Source organism: Hypanus sabinus, chromosome 4 (assembly GCF_030144855.1).
Source record: "Hypanus sabinus isolate sHypSab1 chromosome 4, sHypSab1.hap1, whole genome shotgun sequence".
In the NCBI taxonomy this organism is placed as follows: Eukaryota; Metazoa; Chordata; class Chondrichthyes; order Myliobatiformes; family Dasyatidae; genus Hypanus; species Hypanus sabinus.
This window is the reverse complement of record NC_082709.1, coordinates 75,001,242-75,029,240: the sequence shown is the minus strand read 5'-3', so window position 1 is coordinate 75,029,240 and position 27,999 is coordinate 75,001,242. Positions and strand designations below refer to the sequence as shown.

Genomic DNA, 27,999 nt, shown 5'->3' with positions numbered 1-27,999 from the left:
TTAAAAGTGAATCCATTGGTTGTGGGAATAGTTCACTCATGGGATGAGTGGAATTGAAAGAAGTTATCCCCTCTGGTTCAAGATCCTGATGGTTGACGAATAATAACTGTTCCTTAACATGTTGGTGTGAGTCCTGAGGCTCTTGTACCTTCTTCCTGATAACAGCAGCGAGAAGAGAGCGTGTCATGGGTGGTGGAGGTTCATGATGATGGATGCTGCTTTCCTGCAACACCACTGTGTAGATGTGCTCAGTAGTGGGGAGGGCTTTATCCATGATGGACTTGGCTGTATCCACTACTTTTTGTAGGATTTTCCATTCAAGATCTAAGGCCTCCGTTGGTCAGAGTTGACCATGGATATTGCGTCCTAGCTGTCTAGATACACAAGCCTGGGCAGTACAATATGAAGAGCAAGCTGTTGCACATGAAGCAAGCACCCTCTCCCCAAGCATCTGATGAACCCAAAGGAACGGTAGAGACCAATACAATTTGGTACCAACAGCATTGCAGGAAGTGCCAGTCAATGTTGAACTCTATGTAGGACTGCCTGAGGGACTTTAGCTCTGGATTTTTCCCTCAGGGTTTACTCCTCATGAGTGGGTATAGCTGCAAGACAGCAGAACTTTGAGGTCAGAGTTTTCCTTATCCTAGATGAGCTGCCAACCGTGGCTGAAGAGCCCCATCTTCCCGAAGTGACTGATTTTAAGGCACCAGTAAACAGCCTTTGCCCCTTCTCCTGTCAGTAGAAATGGTTCTGCTGGGCTTAGTAGCTAAGCCACACATGAAGGTCAGGAGCTGGACTTGGTTGTGAGCTATTTGAGGCGCACGCCATTAGGAGCATTTAATAGGTAGTGGGAGTTTGTCCCCATTACCCCTCCCCCAGCTATAACAATGTAAAGGAAACATCCGTTCAAGGCCATTGGTGTTTTCATACCTAGCAGTGATGCAGTCAGTCAATATAGTCCCCACCACACATCTTTAGAAGTTTGTCAAAGTTTTAGAAGTCATGCCAAATGTTTGCAAACTTCTAAAGAAGCAGAAGCACTGTCATTCTGATTAGCCAAAGGATATTATTAAGCTAAAAAGGATGCAGAAAAGCTTCACAAATATGTTATTTGGTCTAGAGAACTTGAGTAATAAGGGCAGGCTGGATAAGCTGGGCTGTTCTCTCTAGAGTGAAAGGGGCTTACTTATTTTTTAGAGACTTATAAAATCAGGAGGGCCATGGGAGGTTTATGATCTCATTCTTTTTCCCATGGTAGGAGAATCTAAAACTACAGGGCATGTTTAAGGTAAGTGGATGGGGGAATTACTTAAAGGCTATTTGAGGGACGACATTTTTCCCGGAGAGCTGTGAGTATAAAGCAAATTGCCAGAAGAAGTGGTAAAAGTAGGTACACTTACAATGTTTAAAAGATACTTAGACAGGTACAGTGGATTCTGATTGGGACATAGCTGACCCAATTAGCTGAAGTTTCATGGAAATGTATTTTTAAAAACACAAACTAAGTAACGAAGGGTCTCAGCCCGAAACGTCGACAGTACTTCTCCTATAGATGCTGCCTGGCCTGCTGTGTTCCACCAGCATTTTATGCGTGTTGTTTGAATTTCCAGCATCTGCAGATTTCCTCGTGTTTGCTAAGTAAAAAATTGTGTATTTAAATGAAGTATGGAACAAATTAGAACACTACCAATGGTACTGCAGTACTATAAAGCTGTATTAGTTCCTAATAGTAATGACGGAGGAATTCATCCAGTGTACATTTGAGCAAAATCAGTACAGATAATGGATTGCCTTCATACAATGCTATCGACGATTTCATTCTCCAAATCTTCATTTTTTCATTGTAACATTCAAGATGATTGTTGATACCTGCAAATTATTTGTAGTTCCTAACTTGTTCAAATAGTGAAATAGATTCATTTCTACTCTCGGCTGTTTCTGGTCTCCAAGCCATAATGCTTAAAAACACGGTGAACAAGACAGTTCTGAATTGTCTTACTGCTTATTTGTCATGAATTACCAGTGACAAAAAAAATCACTGAATCACTGCTTTTTGAATGCAAACACACACAACCTATTCTGTTCCTTTGAAGCACAGTGTAGCGTCTAACAGCCATGCAAATGCACATGACTGATGCTAGTTAGAACCTGTTTGGCAACAGTCTCCTGCCCCAGTTAAGCAGCATAGTGTTCCACATAAACAAAGAGAATCCCGGCAATTTTCTTGATTAGTTGTAGTTCTTTAAGAATTGTCCCAAATAAGTGGCTGTCCCAATTAACCATTTGACCAATTAACCGGAATCCACTGTGTATGGATTGGTAAGGTTGAATGGGATAAAGGACAAATGCAGGCAAATGAAACTAGCTTGATTGGCATCTTGTTGGCATGGACAATTTGGGCCAAAGGACCTGTTTCTGAGCTGTATAACTACATAACTCTAGCATTCTCAGCTACTGCCCAGCACAGTCACATCCTCACAATACTGCTGCCAATCCATACTAACTGGGATCGGTCAGGGTATCAAGAATCCAGTTGATCATGGAGGTACCAGTGCCCAGGTTTTGGAGCTTAGTCATGAGTTTTGAGGGGATGATGGTGTTGAATGCTGTGCTGTAGTCAATGAAGAGGCATTTTCATTGTCCATGTCTTCAAGATCTGAGTGAAGAGCCAGAGAAATGGTATTTGCTGTTGACTTGTTGTGATAGACAGTTTGGAGCGGATCCAGATCACTGCACAGGCAGGAGTTGATATGTTTCATGGCCAACCTCTCGAAGCACTTCATCACAATAGACACTCAGGCAAGTTACCATGTTCTTGTGGGGCATTGGTATGATTGGTACCTGCGTGAAGCAGGAGGGTACTTCAGACTGCCAAAACAAGAGGTTGACTATGTCAGTTTGAAAAACTACAGCCATTTGATTAACACAGGTCTTCAATACTGAGCCAGGTATGCCATCTGGGCCAGATGCTTTTCATGGATTCACCCCCCCCCCCCCCCCCCACAAATGATGCTCTCATATCAGCTCCAGAGGAGATTACAGGCTCAGCAGGGCCTGTTGGGGTGTTGTGAAGGTGCTTCTATGTTCTGTCAGTTAAAGTGAGTATAAAAGGCATTGAGTCTTCCAGAAACAAAACCTTATACAGAAGCACAGTGAAGAGTATCTTAACTGGTTGCATCATGGCCTGGTATGAAAACACAAGTGCCCGGGAGTGGAAAAGGCTGTAGAAATCAGTGGATACAGCCCAGTCCATCGATGGCAAAGCCTTCCCCACCATTGACTATATATACATGGAGCATTGCCTCAAAAAAGCAATATCCATCATCAATGTCCTTCAACATTCAGACCGCGCCCTGCTCTTGCTACTACCATCAGGCAGGAGGTATAGGAGTCTTAGGACCCACGCCACCAGTTTCAGGAACAGTTACTACCCTACAACCACCAGGATTCTGAACTGGTGTGGATAATTTCTTTCACCACTGCTCTGAGCTAATTCTACAATCTACAGGCTCACTTTCAAGGACTCTTTACAACTCATGTTCTCTATTATTTTTTATTTGCATAGTTTGTCTTGTACATTGGTTGTTTGTTAGTCTTTGGCTGTTCATGTATTCTATAGTTTTTTGTAAAATTCTATTGTATTCCTTTTTTTCCTAATTTTGATGGTAAAGTATCTGGCAAGTGTGGATTTGGGTAGGTTGTTTTCTGGCAAAGTTGTATTTGGTGAATGGAAGGACTTCAAAAGTAAAATTTTGTGTGTACAGAGTTTGTATATGCCTGTCAGAATAAAAAACAAGGAAAGCAGATGTTGAGAACCTTTGTTGAGGCCCTAGTTAAGGACAAGAAGGAGCTGCTTAACAGATGTTGACAGGAAGAAGCTACTGAAGTAATTGAGTATACGAAATGCAAGAGAACACTTAAGAAGGAAATTTTGAGGGCTAAAAGAAGGCATGGAGCTACTCTAGCAGACAAGGTGAAAGAGATGTATTAAGGGCGAAAGGATACCAAGGGACAAAATTGGCCCTCTGGAAGGTGAGTGGTAATCTACACGTGGTGCCGAAATAGATGGGGGAGCCCTTAAATAGATGTTTTGCATCTGTATTTACTCAGTAGATGGATAGAGTCTAAAGAAGTGAGGCAAAGCAGCAGTGAGGTCTTGTTTGTGCTACAGAGAAGAAGGCGTTTGCTGTCTTGAGGCAAATCAGGGTGGAAAAATCGACAGGGTCTGACAGATTGTACCCTTGGACTCTGGGAGGCCAGTGCAGAAATTACAGAGGGCCTAGCAGAGATAATTAAAACATCCTTAGCCATGGGTATGGTGCCGGAGGATTGGAGGACAGCTAATGTTGCTCCGTTATTTAAGAAGGGCTCTAAGAATAAGCCAGGAAATTATAAACTGGTGTGACTGATATCAATAATGGGTAAGTTATTGGAGGGTATTCTAAGGAATCAAATGTATAAGAATTTGGATTGGCAATGACTGATTTGGGATAGTCAACATGACTTTGTACGTGGTGTATTGTGTCTAACCAATTCTTTGAAGTTCTTGAAGAAGTTACCAGGAAAGTTGATGAAGGCAAGGCAGTGGATATTTTCTGGATTGGACTTTAGTAAGGCCTTTGACAAGGTCTTACACGGGATGTTGGTCAAGAAAATTCAGTTGTTTGGCAATACTGGTAGTAGATGGTTGCCTCTCAGACAGGAGGTGTGTAACTAGTGGTGTGCCACAGCGATCGGTGCTCATTCCATTGTTTTTCATTCATATCAAAGATCTGGATGATAATGTGTTAAGCTGAATCGGCAGATTTCTGGATAACATCAAAATGGGGGCATAATGGACAGCAAGGAAGACTTACAGCAGGATCTGGACCAGCTGGAAAAATGGGCTGACAAAAAGCGGATAGAATTTTAGTGCAGATAAGTGTGAGGTGCTGCACTTTGGAAGGGCAAATAAAGTAGGACTTGTATGTCCTGCACGTGTAGCAGTAAGGCAATGAGGAGTGTGGTACAACACAGGGATCTGAGAATACAGATCCATAATTCCTTGAAATTGGCGACACGGGTAAATAGGGCCATAAAGAAAACTTCTGGCACATTTGCCTTCATAAATGAAAGCATTAGAATATTAGAATATTTTAATATTCTATTCATTTTATGTAATTCTCTTTAAAAAATAATAAATAAATACAAATTTTAAAAAATAAATAAATGAAAGCATTGGGTGCAGGAGTTAGGACATTATGTTGAAGTTGTGGAAGACAGCAGTGAGGCCTAATTTGGAGTACTGTGTCCAGCTTTGGTCACCTACCTGTAGGAAAGATGTCAATAAGATTGAAAGAGTGCAGAAAAAGTTTACAAGAGTGTTGCCAGGGCTTGAGGTCCCAAGTTATAGGGAAAGATTGAATAGGTTAAGATATTCTCTAGAGTATAGTAGAATGAGGGAAGATTTTATAGAGGTACTGTATACAAAATTTTGAGGGTACAGATAGGGTGAAGGCAAGCAGGCTATTTCCATTGAAGTTGGGTGCAACTGGAACTAGAAGTCATGAGTGAAGTGTGAAAGGTGTGATGTTTAAGATGAAAATGAGGGGGAATTTCTTCACTCAGAATATGGTGGAAGTGTGGAACGAGTTGCCAGCAGAAGTGATAGATGCGGGTTCAATTTCAACATTTAAGAGAAATTTGGATAGTCACATGAATGGGAGTGCTATGGTCCAGGTGCAGATCGATGGGACTAGGCCGATTAATAGATCAACTGGATTAGAAGGGCCTGTTTCTATGCTGTAGTTTTCTATGACTAAATATCTGGAGGAAAATGAATCTCAACATAGTATATGGTAATATGTGTATTTTGATAATAAATTTACTTAGACATTTTAACACTGTGGTGATCAGAATAGCACACAATACACCAAGTGTGGTCTAACCAGTGCTTTGTGAAGTTGCAGCATTGTGTCCTATCTCTTTTCCCTGACCTATGAAGACAAGCATGCTATTTGCTTTCTTCACCACCTGATCCATCTGTGCCACCCGTTTCAGAAAACTATAGACTTGGACCCAAAGGTCTTTATTTATTAACATACCTTCATTCTGTGATCTACAAACACGTGGTTATTTGAGTTACTGTTGTCTTCCTTTCAGTTTGAACCAGGCTGGCCATTCTCCTCTGACTTCTCACATTAACAAGGTGTTTACATCCACAGAACTGTCAGTCACTGGATGCAATTTGTTTTTCTCACCATTGTCTATAAACTTTACAGACTTTTGAGCAGCAGCCAATCAGCGATTGGAAACATGAGAAGACATTGCTCACTCAGGTTCGCTGATTTAAGTACGTAAAGCATTGACTCATGACAGTTTGGCTTTTGAACAGTAGGCAATCAGCAGTTGAGATTGGTGGCAAGAACAAATAAAAATAAGGCAGGGACAAGCAGAGTGCCTGTTGTTGAAGTGGACAGTGTTAGAGTGGTTATTTGAGGCTTCAGCTCTTTGAAGCTTGAGTGAGAGGAGGCAGAAAGGCTGCAGGTATATTTTTTTCCCACAGCTTATGTAGTGTCTCCTCCTTTGTATTTGCACAGTTGGAACAGTAGAGATTCCAGGCAAGATAATAGAATGCTGCTCTTGCAGGATGTGGGAAGGCAGGGAGACCTCCATGTCCCTGATGACTTCATCTGCAAGTGCATCCTGCTGCAGCTTCCAACACTCCGCTTTAAGGAGTTTGAACTGGATGAACTTCAGTTAATTCGGGAATTTGAGAGGGTGATAGATAAGATATATAGAGAGGTAGTTGCACCCAAGGTGCAGGGCACTGGAGATTGGGTGACAATCAGGAAGGAGAAAGGGGTTAAGTAGCCAATGCAGAATGCCACTGTGGCCATTCCCCTCAACAACAGGTATACCACTTTGGATACGGTTGGGAGGGATGACCTAGCAGAGGAAAGTCACAGCAGTGGGGTCTCTGGCGCTGAGTTTGACTGTGACTCAGAAGAGAAGGGGGATAAGAGGTAACCTGTGGTGATAGGGGATTCATTACTTGTGGGAACAGAAGGGAGGTTCTGGATGAGAACAAGATTCTCAGAAGGTATGTTGCCTCCTGGGTGCCAGGGTCTGGCACATCTCAGATTGAGTCCTTAGGATTCTTAAGTGGGAGGGAGAGCAGCCAGAGTTCATGGTTTAAAGTAGAGTTACAGGGGAATGGCAACCAGAGAGCCAGAGCAGATAATGGAGAGGTTGTGAAGTTGTAGAGGCAGGAATCAAAAGATGGAACATGGTTCAACTAACGTTCTGAGCTGCCAATATATCAGTGCAAAAAGTACCATAGGAACGGCAGAAGAACTCAGGAATCAACACCTGGAATTTTGATATTGTAGCCATTAGTGAGACGAGCAGGACTGGCAGCTCAATAGTTCGTAATTCCATTGTTTTAGATGTGATAGAACAGGCAGGATTAAAGGGTAAGGAGTAGCACTGATAGGATTCAAAACTGGGCTGAGAAGTGGCAGATGGAGTTCAACTCTGCTAAGTGTGAAGTGGTTCATTTTGGTAGGTCAAATATGATGGCAGAATATAGTATTAATAGTAAGACTCTTGGCAGTGGAGAATCAGAGGGATCTTGGGGTCCAAGACCATAGGACACTCAAAGCAGCTGTGCAGGTTGACTCTGTCTGGGGAATTGAATACAAGAGCAAGGATGTCCTTTTGCATTTGTACAGGGCCCTGGTGAGACCACACCTGGAATATTGTGTACAGTTTTGGTCTCCAGGTTTAAGGAAGGACATTCTGGCAGTTGAGGAAGATTCACTAGGTTGATTCCTGGGATGGCAGGGCTGTCTTACGCAGAGAGATTGGAGAGATTGGGCTTGTACACGCTGGAATTGAGGAGATTGAGAGGGGATCTGATTGAAACATTTAAGATAATTAAAGGATTTGATAGGATTGAGGCAGGAAATATGTTCCAGATGTTGGGAGAGTCCAGTACCAGAGGGCATGGATTGAGAATAAGAGGTCAGTTATTTAAAACAGAGTTGAGGAAGAGCTTCTTCTCCCAGAGAGTTGTGCAAGTGTGGAATGCACTACCTCGGAAGACGGTGGAGGCCAATTCTCTGGATGCTTTCAAGAAGGAGCTAGATAGATATCTGATGGATAGGGGAATCAAGGGATATGGGGACAAGGCAGGGACTGGGTATTGATAGTGAATGATCAGCCATGATCTCAGAATGGCGGTGCAGACTCGAGGGGCCGAATGGTCTACTTCTGCACCTATTGTCTATTGTCTATATTGTCTGTGGTTAAGAAGGTGTACAGTGTATTCATCAATCGTGGTATAGAATTTAGGAACTGAGAGGTAATGCTACAGCTATGTAGGACCCTGGTCAGACCTTACTTGGTTGCCTCACTCTAGGAAGGATGTGGAAGCCATAGGAAGGGTGCAGAGGAGATTTACAAGGATGTTACCTGGATTGGGGAGCATGCCTTATGAGAACAGGTTGAGCGAACTCGGATTTTTTTCCTTGGAATGACAGAGGATAAGAGGTGTATAAGAAGAGGTGTATACACCTCATAGAGGTGTATAAGATGATGAGAGGCATTGATCATGTGGATGGTCGGAGGCTTTTTCCCAGGTCTGAAATGGTTGCCACAAGAGGACACAGGTTTAAGGTGCTGGGGAGTAGGTACAGAGGAGATGTCAGGGGTAAGTTTTTTTATGGCTTTAAGGTAAGGGGAGGGAAGTTCAAGGGGGATATTAGAGGAAGGTTTTTTACTCAGAGTGGTTGGTGCATGGAATGCACTGCCTGAATCAGTGGTGGAGGCAGATACACTAGTGAAGTTTAAGAGACTACTAGACAGGTATATGGAGGAATTTAAGGTGGGGGGTTATACGGGAGGCAGGATTTGAGGGTCGGCACAACATCGTGGGCCGAAGGGCCTGTAATATGCTGTACTATTCTATGTTCTACTCAGAGAGTAGTGAGTGCATGGAATGGGCTGCTGGCAATGGTGGTGGAAGTGGGTACAATAGGGTCTTTAAGAGACTTTTGGATAGGTACATGGAGCTTAGAAAAATAGAGGGCTATAGCCAAGCCTAGTAATTTCTAAGGTAGGGACATGTTCGGCTCAACTTTGTGGGCAGAAGGGCTTGTATTGTGCTATAGGTTTTCTATGTTTCTATTACTAGTCAGAGAAAATGTCACAGCAGTGCTTAGTCAGGACAGGCTGGAGAACTTATCTAGTGGGGTTTTATGGGTAGAAACACAGAATAAAAAATGTATGACCATGTTAATGGGGCTAAATTATAGACCACTCAACAGTCCATGGGGTTTAGATGAACAAATTTGTAGAGAGATTGCAGGAACATAAGGTTATAATAGTAGGTGATTTAAACTTTCCACATATTGACTGGGACTCCCAAACTAAAAGGATTGGATGGGAAAAAAATTGTCAAATGTATTCAGTAAGTTTCCTTCATCAGTACATAAAAGTCTCAACTTAACAGTGCAATACTAGATCTCCTATTAGGGAATGAGACAAGGCAGGTGATAGAAGTTTGTATAGGGAATACTTTGAATCTAGTGATCATAATGCCTTTAGTTTCAAAATAAAAATGGAAAAGGATATTTCTGAGTCGCAGGTTTAGATTCTAAACTGGAGGAAGGTCAGTTTTGATTGTATCAGACATGATCTGGCATACATGGATTGGGACAGGCTGTTTTCTGACAAAAGTTACTTAGTAAGTCGGGGGCCTTCCAAAAGTGACATTTTGAGAGTAAAAAGCTTGAGTGCCTGTCAGAATAAAAGGTAAAGCTGACACGTTTAGGGAACCTTGGCCTTCAAGAGATATTGAGGTGCAGGTTAAGAAGAAAAAAGAGATGTACAGCAGGTATAGACAGGTAGAAAGAAATGGGGTACTTATGGAGTATAAGAAGTGCAAGAGAACACTTAAAAAGGAAATCAGGAGAACTAAAGGAAGGAATGAGGTTGTCGTAGCAGACAAAGTGAAGGGGAATCCTGAGGGATTCTACGGATAAATTAAGAACAAAAGGATTGCAGGGGACAAAATTGTTCTTCTGGAAGATCTGAACGGTAATCTGTACATGGAACCAAAAGAGATGGGGGAGATCTTAAATAGATTTTTTACATCTGCATTTATTCGGGAGATGGACATAGAATCTACGGAAGTGAGGCAAAACAACAGAGAGGTGATTGACCCTATACAGATTACAGAGGAGGAGGTGTTGCTGTCTTTAGGCAAATTAGAGTGGATAGATCCCAGGACCTGATCCTGACAAAGTGCTCCCTTGGACCCTGTGGGAGGCAAGTGCAGAAAATGTAGGGAACCTAGCAGAGATATTTAAATTATCCTTGGCAACAGGTGAGGTTCCAGAAGTTTGGAGGATAGCTAATGTTCTGCTGTTTAAAAAAGGCTGTAAAAGCAAAACAGGAAATTATAGGCCTGACATCAGTAGTAGCAAAGTTATTGAAAGGTATTGTAAGTGTCAGGATATATAAATATTTGGATAGACAGAGACTGATTAGGGATAGTCAGCATCTTTGTACATGATAGGTCGTATCTAACCAGTCTTATACAGTTGTTCAAAGAAGTTACCAGTAATGTTGATGAAGGCAAGGTAGTAAATGTTGACTAAATGGACTTTAGCAAGGCATTTGATGATGTCCCACATGAGAGGTTGGTCAAGAAGTTTTAGTCATTTGGCATTCAAGTTGAGGTAGTAAATTGGATTTGACATTGGCTTTGTGGGACAAACTAGAGAGTGGTAGTAGATGGTTGCCCCTCAATCTGAAGGTCTGTGAATAGTGGAGTGCCATTGGGAATGGTGCTGGGTCCATTGTTGTTTGTCATCTATATCAATGATCTGGATGATAATATGGTTAATTGGATTAGCAAATTTGCAGATGACAACAGGTTGGGGGCTGTAGTGGACAGTGAGGAAGACTATCAGAGTTGCAATGGGATCTGGAGCAGCTGGAAAAATGAGCTGAGAAAAGAACAGATGGAATTTAATGCAGACAAGTTTGAGGTTTTGCTGTTTGGTAGGACCAACCAGAGTTGGTCTCACACAGTGAACGGGAGGATGCTGAGGAGTGCATTAGAACAAAGGGATCTGGAACTACAGGTCCATAATTTATTGAAAGTGGCAGCACAGGTAGATAGGTCATTAAGACAGCTTTTGGTGCATTGGTTTTCATAAATCAAAGTAATGAGTTAAGATGATGGGATGTTATGTTGAAGTTGTATAGGAAGTTGGTGAGGCCTAATTTTGAGTTTTGTATGCAGTTTTGGTTATCTACCTACAGAAAAGATGTAGATAAAGTTGAGTGAGTACAGAGAAAGTTTAGAAGGTTGCTGGGACTGGAGGACCTGAGCTATAATGAAAGATTGAACAGCTTGGGACTTCATTCTTTGGAATTTAGAAGATTAAGGGGATATTTGATAGAAGTATATAAAATCATGATGGGTATAGATAGGATAAATGCAAGCAGGCTTTTTCCACTCATTTTGGGTGGGACTACAAGAGGTCATGGGTGAGAGGTGAAAAGTTTAAGGGGAACATGAGGGGAAATTTCTTTACTTGGAGGGAGAAACGAGCTGCCGATGCAAGTAATGCATGCAGTGTTGATTTCAGCTGTTAAGAGAAGTTTGAATAGGTTGTTGGTTGGCAGGGGGATGGAGGGCAGCTTGATGGGATTAGGCAAATTAAATGGTTTGACACACTAGATGGGCCAAAGGGGCTGTTTCAGCACTGTACTTTTCTCTGGCTGTGACTTCTATGTGAAAATCCTCGGAGATCAGCAATTTCTGAGATACTCAAACCACCCCATGTGGCACCAACAATTGTTCAATGGTGGAAATCATTTAGATCACATTTCTTCACTATTCTGATGTTTGGTCTGAACAACAACTGAACCTCTTGACCATGTCTGCATGTTTTTTATGCATTGAATTGCTGCCACATGATTAGATATTTGCATTAGCGATCAGGTACAGCTAATAAAATGGCCACTGAGTGTGTTTTCTGCTGTAGCCTAAGTAAATCTTCCTCCCTATCCACAACACCACTAACTTTTGTGTCATCTTAATAATCATACTTTTTACATTCATATCCTTATCATTAATATACGAAAGATCCCAGTAGGAATCCCTGTTCCTTGGTACATTGTAATCAAAAATGTATCATTCCAGTCCTGTCCTCTGACTCCTATGAACAAGCTAATCATTTGGCAGTTTGTCAAAAATCCATATATATGACATCTACCAGTGTATCTTCATCAATCTCCTTTGTTTCCTCCTCAAAATACTCAATCAGTGAGACAAGGATTGTCCCTCACAAAGCCATTTTGACTGTCCCACAACAAAAGTAAAGATATTGAAGGGTCTTGACTGACAACTTATATACCACTTCAAAGTTCAAGTTCAAAGTAAATGTATAATCAAAATACTTACTGTATATGTCACCCTAGAAACTATAGGCCAGTTAGTCTGACATCAGTGGTTGGAATCAATTATTAAGGATGAGGTCTCAGGTTATTTGGAGGCATGTGATAAAATAGGCCATAGTCAGCATGGTTTCCTCAAGGGAAAATCTTGCCTGACAGATCTATTGGAATTCTTTGAAGAAGTAACAAGTAGAATAGACAAAGGAGAATTGGTTGATGTTGTGTACTTGGATTTTCATAAGGCCTTCGACAAGGTGCCACACATGAGGCTGCTTAACAAGCTACGAGTCCATGGTATTGCAGGAAAGATTCTAACATGGATAAAGTAGTGGCTGATTGGCAGGACACAAAGAGTGGGAATCAAGAGAGCCTTTTCTGACTGGCTGCTGGTGACTAGGGGTGTTCCACAGAGGTTTGTGTTGCTATATGTCAATGATTTGGATAACAGAATTGATGGCTTTGTAAAGTTTGCAGACAATATGAAACTAGTTGGAGGGGCATGTAGTTTTGAGAAAGTGGAGAGGCTGCAGAAGGACAGACAGATTAGGAGAATGGCAAAGAAATAGCAGATGGAATACAGTTTTGGGAAATGTATGGTCATGCACTTTGATAGAAGAAAGGAAAGGGTTGACTAATTTCTAACTGGAGAGAAAATACAAAAAACTGAGGTGCAAAAGGATTTGGGAGTCCTTATGCAGGATTCCCGAAAGGTTAGTTTGCAGGTTGACTCTGTGGTGAGGACGGCAAGTGCAATGGTAACATTAATTTCATGAGGACTAGAATATAAAAGCAGGGGTGTAATGTTGAAACTTTATAAAGCACTGGTCAGGTCTCACTTGGAGTATTGTGAGCAGGTTTGGGCCCCTTAGCTTAGAAAGGATGGGCTGAAACGGGAGAAAATCGACAGATGCTGGAAATCCAAGCAACACACAAAAAATGCTGAAGGAACTCAACAGGCTTGGCAGCATCTATGGAAAAGAGTATAGTCAATGTTTCAGGCCGAAATCCTTCATCAGGACTGGAAGCAAAGATGAGGGGTCGGGGTAAGAAAGTGGAGGGAGGGGTGGAAGAAACACAAGGTGATAGGTGAACCCGGGAGGTGGGGAAGGGTGAAGTAAAAAGCTGGGAAGTTGATTGGTGAAAGAGACACAGGGTTGGAGAAGGGGGAATCTGATGGGAGAAGACAGAAGGCCGTGGAAGAAAGTAAAGGGAGAGGAGCACCAAGGGGATATGATAAGTAGTTAAGGAGATAAGATGAGAGGGAAATGGTGAATGAGGTTGGGGGGAGGGCATTACCGGAAGTTCGAGAATCAATGTTCATGCCATCGGGTTGGAGGCTACCCAGACAGAATATGTGTTGCTCCTCCAGTTTGGGTGTGGCCTCTTCATAACAGTAGAGGAGGCCGTGGACTGACCTGTCAGAAGGGAATGGGAAGTAAAATTAAAATGGGTGGCCACCGGGAGACCCAGCTTTTACTGGTGCTCGACGAAGCGTTCTCCCAGTCTGCGTTGTGTCTCCCTGATCTGATGTCTATTATAAACACATTGACTCTCACAGCTACCTGGACAATACCTCTTCCTACCCTGTTACCTGTAAAATCAACATCCCCTTCTCTCAATTCCTCTATCTCCGCCGCATTGCTCTCAGGATGAGGCTTTTCATTCCAGAACTAAAGAGATGTCCTCCTCTGAAGAAAGGAGCTTCCCTTCCTCCATCATCAACGCTGCCCTCAATCGCATCTCATCTATTTCGCACACATCTGCCCTCACCCCATCCTCCCACCACCCCAGCAGGATGGTGTTCCTCTTGTTCTACCAGCCCACTAGCCTCCACGTTCAGCACATAAATCTCCATAACTTCCACCATGTTCAGTGAGATCCCACAACCAAGCACATTTTTCCCTCCCCTCCTCCCCCCACTTCCTGCTTTCTGCACAGATCATTTCCTATGCAACACCCTTGTGCATTCGTCCTTCCTCACTGATACATCTCCCCTCTCACAACTATTCAGGGCCTCAAACAGTCCTTCCAGCTGAAGCAACACTTCACCTGTGAATCATTAGAGGTCATCTACTGTATCCCGCGTTCCCAGGGTGGCCTCCTCTATATCGGTGATACCCGATGCAGATCGGGAGACCATTTCACCAAACACCTATGCTCCGTCTGCCCAAAAAAAGTGGTATCTCCCAGTGGCCACTCATTTTAATTCCACTTCCTTATCCAATCTGACATTTTAGTCCATGACCTCGTCTACTGTTGCGATGAGGCCACACTCAGGTTGGACGAAAACCATCTTGTATTCCGCCTGGGTAGCCTCCAACCTGATGGCATGAGCATCGATTTCTCGAACTTCTGACAAAGCATTCCTCCCCCCACCATTCCCCATTCCAATTTCCCTCTCACATTATCTCCTTACCAACCTATCACTCCCTCCCTCTGATGTTTCTCCCCCTTTTCCATTGCTTTCTGTCTTCTCCTATCAGATTTCCCCCTTCTCAGCCCTGTATCGTTTCCACCAATCAACTTCCCAGCTTTCTACTTCACCCCTGCCCCCCACTTCCTGGTTTCACTTGTGGTTCTTCCTCCCCTCCCCCCTCCCCCAGTTTCTTACTTCGATTCCTCATCTATTTTTCCAGTCCTGATGAAGGGTTTTGGCCCAAAATGTCCAGACTACTCTTTTCCGTAGATGCTGCCTGGCCTGCTGAACTCCTCCAGCATTTTAAGCGTGTTGTTGAAACTGGAGAGGGTTCAAAGAAGGTTCATAAAAATGATTCCAGGATTGAATGGCTTGTCATATGAAGAGCGTATGATGGCTCTGGGCCTGTATCCACTAGAATTCAGAAGAACCTCATTAAAACATATCAAATATTGAAAGGCCATGTTAGAGTGAATGTGAAGAGGATGTTTCCTATGGTTGAAGAGTCTAAGACCAGAGGATACAACCTCAGAATAGAGGGGCATCCTTTTAGGACAAAGATGAGGAAGAATTGCTTTAGCAAGATGGTGTTGAATTTGTGGAATTCTTTGCCACAGGAAGCTGTAGAAGCCAAGTCTTTATGTATATTTAAGGTAGATGTTCATAGATTCTTGATTGGTCAGGACTTGAAGGGATACAGGGAGAAGGCAAGAGATTGGAGCTGAAAGAAAAATTGGATCAGCCATGATGGAGCAGACTCAATGAGCCAAATGTCTTAATTCTGCTCCTGTATCTTATGGTCTTGTATAACAATCTTGAGATTCATTTTCTTGCAAGTATTCACAATAGAAACCACGAAAAGCTGCACACAATGACAAAGGTAGTATTTAAATATAAGGTGTAGGTACTCTGTCTAACTTAATTCATCTTCACTCTCCTAGTCACCATCGGAAAATGAGTAATTGCCTCAATCTCTTTCACCTTAAATCTCAGAGCAATATTTTACTTCATTGATTGTATTCTTCTCATTAAATTATCATTCTGTGCTAACGTGATATATACCAAATAAATTAAATCAAAAATTATATTGTGAAACTTCTTTGTGTCTTTCAAGATCTGTACTGCTGTTATAACTTCTGGAGAAAAACTAGGCAGCAGAACAAGTTATTCCAAAAGTCCATTGATGTATGAATGGTACCAGGAGCATTATGTTGGAGCAGCTCATGGCTTAGCGGGAATCTATTATTATCTGATGCAGGTACGTGGTTAAATCCTAATCCTCTGAAGTTTCCCTCATTAGCAGGTAAAGAAGTGTCAATACAGTGTATTGCATCAATAGTGCAGGTCCCACTCATTACTTAATATTTCTAATTATTTAAATAATGATTTTATGACGACAATAAGCTTTTTGCATTAATTGTCAGAGATGAGGATATAATTGGTGGGGACAAAGTTCAAAGTGTAGTACATTCTGAGATGGATTGCAGTAGTGAATGTCTTCACAGAGAAGTGGTTTGATATGGCCCAAATAAATCTGGTTGTTCATGATGTATGTTCAGGTCTACAGTATGCCCCTTAAACTTAAAGGAATGGAGGGATTGGTTCCAGGTGAATGGCCTGGCTAGAGTATGGGATTGTTTTAGTGGGACCCACGTAGGAAAGTCGGAGATGAGCAAATAGTAGTTACAGGAATGCTGAGCAAACATGTGGAAAGTTGAACTTAAATTATGTCTATTCCCTTGATGACACCATCCCCAATTACAACTACATTTCTCTTCTCTTCCCCCTCCCCTTGAATGGCTTCCAGAACCTTGGAGACATGGTTTGGTTGCTCATCCTTCCTAAAGCCCCCTCTCTTATCTTCAGAGGGAGCAACTATCTCAGAACTATTGGGCAGGCTCAAGGGCTCCTCCAGCACTAGCTCTTGGATCCCCTACCTGCCTCACTTGCAGTCACACTCTTGTCCCTGGCCACATAGTGAATTTGAAGTACAGTGATTCCAGTTACACTCAGACCAATATGTTTTGGGCCAATAAAGCAGCTGTCCTAATTAACTGAATTTTCATTGAAATAGTTTAAAAAGGTATTAAAAAAAAAGACATACTCAGTAACAAATTATGTATTAAATGACATATAAAACAAATTAAAATTCTACCAATACTACTGCAGCGCTATAAAACTGTGTATTAGTTCTTAATGTTTATTGATGGAGCAATTCTTCTAACTACAAATGAACAAAATCAGCACATACACCTAATGCAGATAATGTACTGTCTTCATACAATGCTATCAACGATTTCCAAATTTTCTTTTTCATTGTAACATTCAAGATGGTTGTTGATACCTTCAAATTCTCCGTAGTTTCTAACTTTTTGAAGTAGCGAAATCATTTCGTTTTCACTCCCTGTTTCTAGCAATTCCAATCATGAATCCTTAAAAGTACAGTAAGCAAAACTGTTCTGAATTGTCTTGCTGCTTATTTCTCCCTAACTATAAGTGACAAAAATTGCTGCTTCCTGAAGACAAGCGCACACAACAGACTATTTAAAAACTTCACTCTAAGTGTAAGGTCTTAACTGCAACACAAGTGCACATGTGACACAAGTTGGAAACTGTTTGACAACTGTCTCCTGTCCCAATTAAGAGGCATAGTATCTGAAATAAACATAGGGAAACCTGCTATTTTCTTAATTAGATTTTGTTATTTACGAGTTGTCCAAAGTAAGTGGCTGCTCCAATCAACTAGAATCCACTGTAGTTAACTTAATAGATGCAGCTGCCCTCCTGTAAAACAATGTCCAGATAACTTACCCCCCCCCCCCCCCAGTCAGTGTTTGAAGGTCAGATTACACGTTATCAACTTTGAACCTGAATTCTTCAAGTGCCCAACACTTGCTGCTGATGTTACCAGGAATCTCAATGGAGTCCACCAGCTCCCACATCATGCATCCCTATTTGTTGTAATTTGGTATCTTTTTAGATACAATCTATATAATGTTTCTGCCTACTACCTACTACTCACCTATGCCTCCTTTCTGAAGCCTCTTGAACCAAAACCTCAGATCTTAGACTCCTCCACTAGGCCACTCACACAATGGCCTATTGAAAATTGCCTCTACCTCTTCTCACCAAAGCCTCTTGATCTGCAGCTTCAATTTCTCACTCTAATATTGGCCCGCTCCAACAATGGCTGCTCCCTCAATGCCCACTTCTTTTTATTGGTTCAAGTGAAACTCACTTGCAACGAGACATGTTTTTAATGGTCTCGCCTTCGCACAGATCTTGCAAACGCTATTCCAAAGTGAAATACTTAGTCATAGAGTCGTAGAACACAACAGCACAGAAACAGACTCTTTGGTCCATCTATTCTCTGCCAAGCCATTAATCTATCCTTCTCCCATGAACTGCACCCAGACCATAGCCATCCATACCCCTCTCATCAATGTACCTATCCAAATTTCTCTTAAATGTTGAAATCGACCATGCATCCACCTGGAAGCTTGTTCCATACTCTCACCACCCTCTGAGTGAAGAAGCTTCCCCTCATGCTCCCCTTAAATACTTCACCTTTTACCCTTAACCCATAACAACCTCTAATGGAAAAAGACTGTTGCACTTACCCTATCTATACCACTCCTCTCAATCTTCTACACTGTAGGGAATAAACTCCTAACCTATTCAACCTTTTCCTAAAGCACCTTAGGTCCCGGTAACATCCTTACAAATTTTCTCAACACTCTTTCAATCTTATTTACATCTGTCCTATAGGGAGTTAAGCAAAACTGCACAATTCTCCAAATTAAGCCTCTCCAACATCTTAATCAGTTTTAACATTACATTCCAATTCCTGTACTTAATACTTTGATTTCTGAAGGCTGTTGTACTAAAAGCTTTCTTTACAACCCTTTCTACTGTATCTACCCTGGTTGGTCCTCCCATAGTTCAACACCTCACACTTGTCTGTGTTAAAACTCCATCTGCAATTTTTTAGCCCAGTTCTACAGCTGGTCCAGATCCCACTGCAAACCACGATAGCCTTCCTCCCTGTCTACTGCACCCCCAGTCTTGATGTCACCTGCAAATTTGCTAATCCGGTATCATCCAGATCATTGATACAGATGATATACAACAATGGACCTAGCACCGATCACTCAGTCCATCCACTAGTCACAGCCCTCCAGTCAGAGTGGCAGCCATCTACTTCCACACCAGCTTCTCCCACAAGACCTATGTCTATTCCAATTTACTAATTCATCTTGAATACCGAGTGACTGAATTTTCTTGGCCAACCTTCCATGGGAGAACTTGTCAAATGCCTTACTAAAGACCATGTAGACAACATCCTCTGCCTTGCTTTCTAACTATCCTGGTAACTTCCTCAAAAAAACTCTTGTAAGATTGGTTAAACACAATTTACCACGCACAAAGCCATGTTGACTTTCCATAATCCATCCCTGTTTATCCAAATGCTTTTATATCAGGTCCCTTCCCACTACTGATGTCAATAATTTTCCCACTACTGATGTCAGCTTCAATGACCAATAATTACTTGGCTTATTCTTAGAGCCTGTCTTGAGCAACAGAACAACATTAGCTATCCTCCAATCCTCCTGCACCTTAACTGTGGCTAACAATATTTTAAGAATCTCTGTAAGGACCACACAATTTCTGCACTAGCCTCCCACAGGGTCCAAGGGGAGCACCTTGCAAAGCCCTGGGGATTTATCCACCCTAATTTGCCTCAAGACAGCAAACATCTCCTTCTCTATAATCTGTATAGGGCTCATGACATCTCTGCTGCATTTCCTCATTGTTTCCCAAGTAAATACAGATGCAAAAAATCCATTTAAGATCTCCCCCATCTCTTGGGCTCCATGCATAGATTGCTACTCTGATCTTCCAGAGCACCAATTTTGTCTCTTGCTATCTGTTTGCTCTTAATCTATCTGTAGAAGCCCTTATGATCTTCCTTCACCTTGTCTTCTAGAGCAATCTCATGCCTTCTTTTAGCTCTCCAGATTTTCTTCTTAAGTGTTCTCTTGCATTTCCTATACTCCTCAAGTGCTTCATTTGTTCCTTCCTGCCTATACCAGCTACGCACCTCCTCCTTTTTCTTAACCAGGGCCTCAATACTCTTGAAAATCAAGATTCCCTAAATCTGTTATCCTTGGCTTTTATTCTGCCAGGAACATACAAACTCTGTACTCTCAAATTTCAGATCAAGTTATAATGGCATTAGGATCGCTAGATGCAAAGTGTTCCCTTACACAGACTTCTGTCTCCTGCTCAGTCTCATTCCTTAATTGGATTTCTAGTATTGCACTCTCTAGTAGAGACTTCTGTGTACTGATTAAGAAAACTTTACTGAACACATTTGACAAATTCTTTCCCAACCAGCCCTTTTGCATTATGGGAGTTCCAGTCAATATGTGGAAAGTTAAAAGCACCTACTATCACAACCTTATGTTTTTGCAACTATCGCTGATCTCTCTATAAATTTACTCCTCTAAATTCCTCAAACTGTTGTATGGTCTATGATATAATCCCATAAACATGGTCATACCTTTCTTATTCTTCAGTTCTACCCATAAAGCCTAAATAGACAAGCTCTCTAGTCTGCCCTATCTGAGCACTGCTGTGATTTTTTACCCCTTACTAGTAATGCCACACTTCCCGCCTCCCCCACTTAATCCCTCCCACTCTATTTCATCCAGTACAACAGAAACCTGGAACACTGAGCTGCCAGTCCTGCCCCTCCTACAACCAAGTCTCACTAACGGCTTCAGTCCATCTCTCCTACAATACTGTTTGCATTGAAGTACCTGCAGCTCAGAACATTAATCCCACATTGCTCAACCTTCTGATTCCTGACCTTGTATGCAGGCTTAACAACATCTTTCTCCACAACCACTCCACTACTCCACTATCTGTTCTGGTATTTTTCCCATCTACACTCCCCCTCCCCCCAGCAACTCTAGTTTACACACCCCTGTGCAGCACAGTAAATATCCTAGCAGGAAGGTTAGTCCTCTTCCAGTTCAGATGCAAACTGTCCCTTCTGTAGAGATCCCACCTTCCCTGGAAGAGAACCCAGTGATCCAAAAATATGAAGCCCTCCCTCCTGCACCAACTCCTTACCCTGCATATTAAACTGTATGATCTTCCTACTTCTCCCCTCACTAGCACGTGACACAGGTAGCAAACCTGAAATCACAGCCCTGGAGGTCTTGTCCTTTAACTTGGTACCTAATTCCCTGGATTCACTTTGCAAGACCTCGTCATCCATCCTATCCAATGTAGACCACAACCTCTGGCGGCTCACCCTCCCATTTAACATTGCTGTGGTCTCAATCCGAGATGTCCCTGACCCTGGCATCTGGTGGGGGTGCGGGGGGGGGGGCAACAAACCATCCAGGAATCTTGCTCTCATCTACAGAATTTCTTTTCTGTTCCTCTAACTAACAAATCCCCGATCACTGCTGTTCGCCCCTTGTCCCCTCTTCCCTTCTGACCCACAGCTCTACACTCAGTGTTAGAGACTTGCTCACTGTAGCTACTCCCTGGTAGGTCATCCTTGCCCCCCCCCGCCACCAAAAGTATCCAAAACAGTGTACTTATTATTGAGAGGAATGGCTACAGGGGAACTCTGCACTAGCTGCCTTTTTCCTTTCCCTCTCCTGACAGTCACCCAGGTACCTTCCTCCTGCAACTTGGGGTTGACTGCCTCCTTGTAGCTCCTATCTATCACCTCCTCATTCTCCCGTATGAGCTGAAGGTCATCGAGTTATAGCTCCAGTTCCTTAATACTTTCTCTAAGGAGCTGCAGCTCTGTGCACTTCGTGCAGATGTAGGTATCAAGGAAACTGGAGATCTCCTGAAGTTCCCACATTTTAACCCAAGGAACATACCCCTGACTCTGAACCCGTTCTCAGCATACTATGTACTAACAGGAAAAAAACCTACTAAAAATGTACTTCCCAATGAGACTTGCAGTTTTCAAATGTCTCCTGCCCTACAAGATGTTGCCCTCTCACTCACTACTTCAAAACAGAGAAAGGATTCTTAGAGATAGGATTTGAGAATATTTGGAGAAGCGTAGTCTGGTTAGGAATGATCAGCATTGCTTTTGTAACGGGCAGGTTTTGCCTCACAAGCCTGATTGAATTCTTGAAGATGTGACAAAGCACATTGATGAAGGTATTGCACTGGATGATGGATGACGTGTATATGGATTTTAGTAAGGCATTTAATATGGTAGGCAGGAAGTATGGGATCTAGGGAAACTTGGCTGTGTGGTTTAGGAATTGACTTGCCCATAGAAGGCAGAGGGTGTTAGTAGATAAAGCATTTTCTACATGGAAGTCAGTGATCAGTGATGTTCTGCAGGGATCTGTACTTGACCCCTGTGCTTAGTGATTTTAATAGATGACTTGAATGAAGAAGTGAAAGGGTGGATTAGTAAGTTTGCAGGTAACATGAAGGTTAATGGTGTTGTAGATAGTGTTGAAGGTTGTCGTAAGTCACAATGAGATATTGACACGATGGGTAATGAGCTGAGAAGTAGCCGATGGACTTCAACCCAGGAAAGTGTGAAGTGTTTGATTTTGGAAAGCCACATTTGAGAAAGAGAGTTAATGGAAGGATTCATAGCAGTGTGGTGGAACAGAAGGATCTTGGGAACATGTCTATAGAACTTGTCAAAGTTGCAGCCCAAGTTGATAAGGTTGTCAAGAAGTTTTATAGTGTGTTGGCCTTTATTAGTTGGGGACTAATTTGAAGAGCTGCAAAGTAATGTAACCCTGATTAAATCACACTTGGAATATTTTGTTCAATTCCATTTGCCTCATGTAGGAAGAATGAAGAAGCTTTAGAGTGTAGAGGAGATTTTTCAGAATATTGCCTGGCTTAGTGAGTATGTTTGATGAAAATATATTGAGTGAGCTAGGGCTTTTGTGTTTGGAGTGAAGGAAGATGAGAGGTGACTTGATAGAGTGAACAGCTAGAGAGTTTTTCCAAGTATGTGGGGAATATTCACAGGCAAGTTTTTTACACAGTGAGTGTGTACATCGAATGCCCAGCCAGGAGTTGTAATAGAGACCCGTTAGCGTAGTGGTTACCACAATGTATTGTAGTACCAGTGACCTGGGTTCGATTTCCCCCATTGCCTGTTTGGAGTTTGTTTGTTCTCCCTGTGACCTCGTAGGTTTCTTTTGGTTTCCCTCACGGTCCAAAGATATACCATTTGGTAGGCTAATTGGTCATTGTAAATTGTCCTGTGATTGGGGCAGGATTAGATTGGGGGATTACTGGCCAGCTCAGCTCTGACGGGCCAGAAGGGCCTATTCCACACTGTATATCAATAACTTTTAAAAAATGTATTAGGGGCATTTAAAATCTCATAGACACATGGATGATAGAAAAATGGAGGGCTATGTAGAAGGGAAGCATTAGGTTGATCTTAGATTTGGTTAAAGGGCTGGCACAACATCTTGAGCTGAAAGGCCCATACTCCGCTGTAATCTAAGTGACAGGTGTTTTACAGAGCATATGCAAGCAAAATTGAGATAGCAAAGAGAACATAGGAAGATAGAGATAGCAGGAAGGGAAGTATTGCCTCATTCTAAAAATGTCAACATTTGTCTCATCTTTCTGATTTTTTTGCTCTTAGTGATATGATATGCAAAGAGCATTTAGAACAAAACCGGGAACTGGTGAAGTACTCAACAAGTCAGGCTGTAAATTATGATAAAAGTAATAGAGTCATTGTTTCGGCTCAGAGACTCTTCATTAGAATTGAAAAGGAGACAAAAGAAGCTTGTTTAGCTGCAGCAAAGGTGACAGCAGGGTTGTCTGATAGGGTAAAACCAGAGTAACCTTGGAATAAGTAATAAACAAGGCTATTTAGTCAATGAGTGAATAGGAGAAGCCTAGAGAAAAGAATGTAGGAGTTACGAAGTACAGAACAACACGACAAACTCAGAATCTCAGGCCAGGCTTATCCTCTACTCCCTAAAGTTGCAATATTCAATATTGAGTCCAGAAGGCAATGTGCCCAGATGGAAAATTCCTACCCTTACTACCAAATGGTTCCGGGAATAATCCAGAAATTACAACCCTTGATGTCCTACTTTTTAACCTGTTGCCTAACTCCCTGTATTCAGTCTTCAGGACCTCACCCCCTTTTCTACCTATGTCATTGATGCCAATGTGTACAACAAATTTTCTGGAAGAACCTATAAGAATTGATGTACAGAGAGAACCTGGAGTGCAACTCCATAGCTCTCAGACAATAGCGACACAAATGGATAGGCGGCAAAAAAGTGTTTTGACAGTGAATGAGCTACGCACGCTGACTTGAGTTAGAGATGCGAAGGGTCTTATTCAGTAGGACAAGAAGGTCTTCTATGGAATATATTTATTTCTCTTTATCTCTGTGGTAGTGTAAAAATTTATCATTTATGAACAAGAGGATAATAATAGGTTATTGAAGACAGTTTCAATCATTTATTTAGAGATACAACACAGTGACAGGCCCTTCCAGTCCAATGAGCCCATGCCACCCAGTTATACCCATGTGATTTTGCAGTGTGGGAGGAAACCTGAGCACTTGGAGGAAACCCAGTGGTCACAGGGAGACTATGCAAACTCTTTACAGACAGCAACAGGAATAGTTGTTATTACCTATGTTAACATTTTGGGTGTAGACAAGTAAATTTGAAGAATTAGATATTTATAGTATGAGCACATAACTATAAATAGTTTTAAAGTGCTTGGAAGTAGGTACAAAGGGGAATGGCAGAGTTAAGTTTTTCACACAGAGTGGTGGGTGCATGGAATGCACTGCCAGCATCAGTGGTAGAGGTGGATACAGTTGGGTCTTTTAACAGATTCTTAGAAAGATACATGGAGCTTAGAAAAATAGAGGGCTACACAGTAGGGGATTTCGAGGCATTTTCTAGAGTAGGTTATATGGTTGGCACAACATTGTGGGCAGTGGTGCCTGTAATGTGCTGTAGATTTCTATGTCCTATGTTCACAGCTGCAAGACATCTTTAACTATTCATATACTGCTGAATAGCCTGAAGAGCTCTGAGCACAAAACCCCAGACATGCAGAATATAGTTCTTTTATAAGTGTTGGGCACGGTGCTGCCCCTTGGATATACAAATACCCAGAATATTAATTGACAAAACAAGTATGCCTTGAATGTGTTAAGTGGCAGGGATATGTCTCTAACTATGTGTATACAGAGGTGGCTACTTCATACCTTCCATGATCTCATCTAGGAGTATTAATCAGGGACGATTAACATAAATTGATTATTGTCTAACTTTGACTATTACAGTGGTGCAAAATCAGACTATCCCACATCCATTGGCATGTTTCAGTGTCTTTAAAGGTTCTTGCTTTCTGAAGACTGGTTCCTGTTTATATTAACTGCCTGCAAGCACTATCTCATAACGCCTGAAAGATGTTCCAAGCCCAGCAATCCCTTTTCTATGTTCAATGTTCTGGAACAACAGTCTTTTTATTCTATATACTGGCCATCTTCCTTCTGCACACTCAGTCATAATGCAGGGTCTTGACCTGAAATATCGATCATTCCTCTGCCTCCACAGATACTGAATGACCTGCTAAGTATCCCAGCAGTTTACTTTTCACTCCAGGTTCAGCATCTGTAGACTCTTGTGTCTTCTTTCTTACAATTCCATAGCTACCTTCCTTAGTTTTTGCTTAACAAAATCTGTCCGTTTCATAATTAGAGTTAACAATTGTATCATTTGCTATAGAAGGATATGTTCTGTGAGCCTAGGTATTCTTTAACTTCACTTCTGAAAGGCCTGGGTTGTCTGTCAATTTTTTTGTAAATTAATCAAGATATTATTCTGGTAAGTAAGCCCTGTTCTCCATCCAAAGGTGTGTGTTCTGAATGCTCTCATTTTGCCCATGATTGTGTACATGAAGCCGTATGTTTCATGGAAATATACTTTTAGTTTAACAATAGTTCCATTGCAGTTAATTATCAGTTGTGGAATAGGCTGCCACCTAGTGTATCAAATGCCAGTAGAACAAGCAGTTAAAATGAAATTGTAAAGAAAGCTAACAATATAGAGAAAGCTGACTGATTTCATCTTTCCACCTGTCCCATTGGCATAGAACCTTTGAGATATAAGCCCAGAAACAGTCACCTTGGTCCACTGAATCCACACCAATCATTAAATGCCCATTTATACTAATAATGCAATCATCTCATTTTATTCTTCTCATATTAACATAGAACATTACAGCATAGTACGGGCCCTTTGGCCCACTATGTTGTGCCAACATCTTAACCTACTGTAAGACCAATCTAACATTGCCTGCAACTTCCCCAGTTGCATGATTTACCTGCTCATTGGCAGAATTTATAATGGCCAATTTACCTGCCAACTGGATTGATGGCTTAGCACATAAAGCTTTTAATGTTTAACATGTCATATGATATTTTAAATTTTTAATTGAAGGAAGTTACATATAGATGTTGGTGTTATGTTTTAACTGCTGAAAGACAGAGCATCATCCCACCAAATTAATAATTGGATCCATATAAACCTAAGCAGACTATGTGGCAGTGAAAGGAATTATTGCTGCCACTTCATACCTCTCGTGATCTGGGTTTGATTTTGGGCCCTGATGCTGTTTGACAGGAGTGGTTAAGAAGTTCCCACAGATTGGAAAGTTGTGAATGTCACAGCACTATTAAAGAAATAAGTTTGATAAGGTTCTCCATGTGAGGTTTATTCAGAAAGAGGCATGGGATCCAAGAAGACCTTGCTTTGTGGATCCAGAATTGGCTTGACTACAGAAGGCAAAGGGTGGTTGTGGATGGTTTGTATTCTGCATGGAGGACAAGTACCAGTGGTGTTCTGGACCCCTCCTGTTTGTGATTTTTATAAATGACCTGGATGGGGAAGTAGAAGGGTGGGTTAGTAAGTTTGCTGATGATACAAAAGATGGGGGTATTGTGCATAGTCTGGAGGGTTGTCAGCACAACATTGATAAGATGCAGAACTGGACTGAGAAGTAGTAGATAGAGTTCAACCCAGATAAGTGTGAAGTGGTTCATTTCAGTAGACCAAATTTGAAGATAGAATATAATATTAATGGTAAGACTCTTGGCTGACAGAGTAGAGGATCAGCGAGATCTTGGGGTCCATGTCAAAAGGACACTCAATGCTGCTGCGCAGGTTGACAGTGTTGTTAAGAAGGCTTATGGTGTGTTGGCCTTCATCAACTGTAGGATTGAGTTCAAAAGCAGTGAGGTAATGTTATAGCTATATAAGATCTTAGTTAGACCCCCACTTGGAGTACTGTGTTCAGTTCTGGTCACCCCATTATGGGAAGGATGTGGATGCTATAGAGAGAGTACAGAGGAGATTTACTAGGATATTGCCTGGATTGGACAGCATGCCTTATGAGAATAGGTTGACTGAACTTGGCCTTTTTTCCTTGAAGCGACAGAAGATGGGAGATGACCTGATAGAGGTGTATAAGATGATGAGAGGAATTGATCATGTGGATAGCCAGAGGCTTTTTCCCAGGGTTGAAATGGCTAACATGAGGGGGCATTGTTCTAAGGTGCTTGGAAGTAGTTACAGGGTGGAAGTCAGAAGTGGTGGGTGCATTGAATGCACTGACAGTGAAGGTGGTAGAGATGGATTCAATAGGGTCTTAGATTGGTACATGGAGCTTAGAGGACTCAGCAGTTTCTAGAGAAGGCCCTGTAATGTGCTGTGGATTTTCTATGTCTATGTTTCTGAAATAAAGACAGACATTGTGGGTCTGTTCCTGTGCTGTTCTAAACTCTAATTATTCACGTACACATAAATCCATATCAGTTATACTAATTTTTATTAGCTAATGTTCTGTTTTATAATCTACTTTTCTAAATCACTTTTCAAGATTCTGCATTGCCTCCTTACAACTAGTTTTTATTTACAAATTTGACTGCCCCTCAATGATTGTATTAATGTAAATGAAAGAAAGCAGTGTCTGTTGCTGATGTGTCCTCCCATAAATAGTTACTAAATTGCAGCTGCATTCCTCCTGCTTATCACATCTTCCCATTCTGAATCTGAGCTGTGAAT

At 41.8% G+C, this 27,999-nt stretch overlaps 1 protein-coding gene across 1 annotated transcript in view; it reads left to right on the top strand.

Annotated features, from left to right (window-relative positions):
- Window positions 1–27,999, top strand: part of lancl1 (LanC antibiotic synthetase component C-like 1 (bacterial)) — a 100,443-nt gene that overhangs the window by 51,446 nt on the left and 20,998 nt on the right. The window contains exon 5 of the mRNA XM_059967442.1: window positions 15,987–16,130. Within this exon, the coding sequence (XP_059823425.1) occupies window positions 15,987–16,130 (144 nt within the window). The remainder of the gene's footprint in view (window positions 1–15,986; window positions 16,131–27,999) is intronic.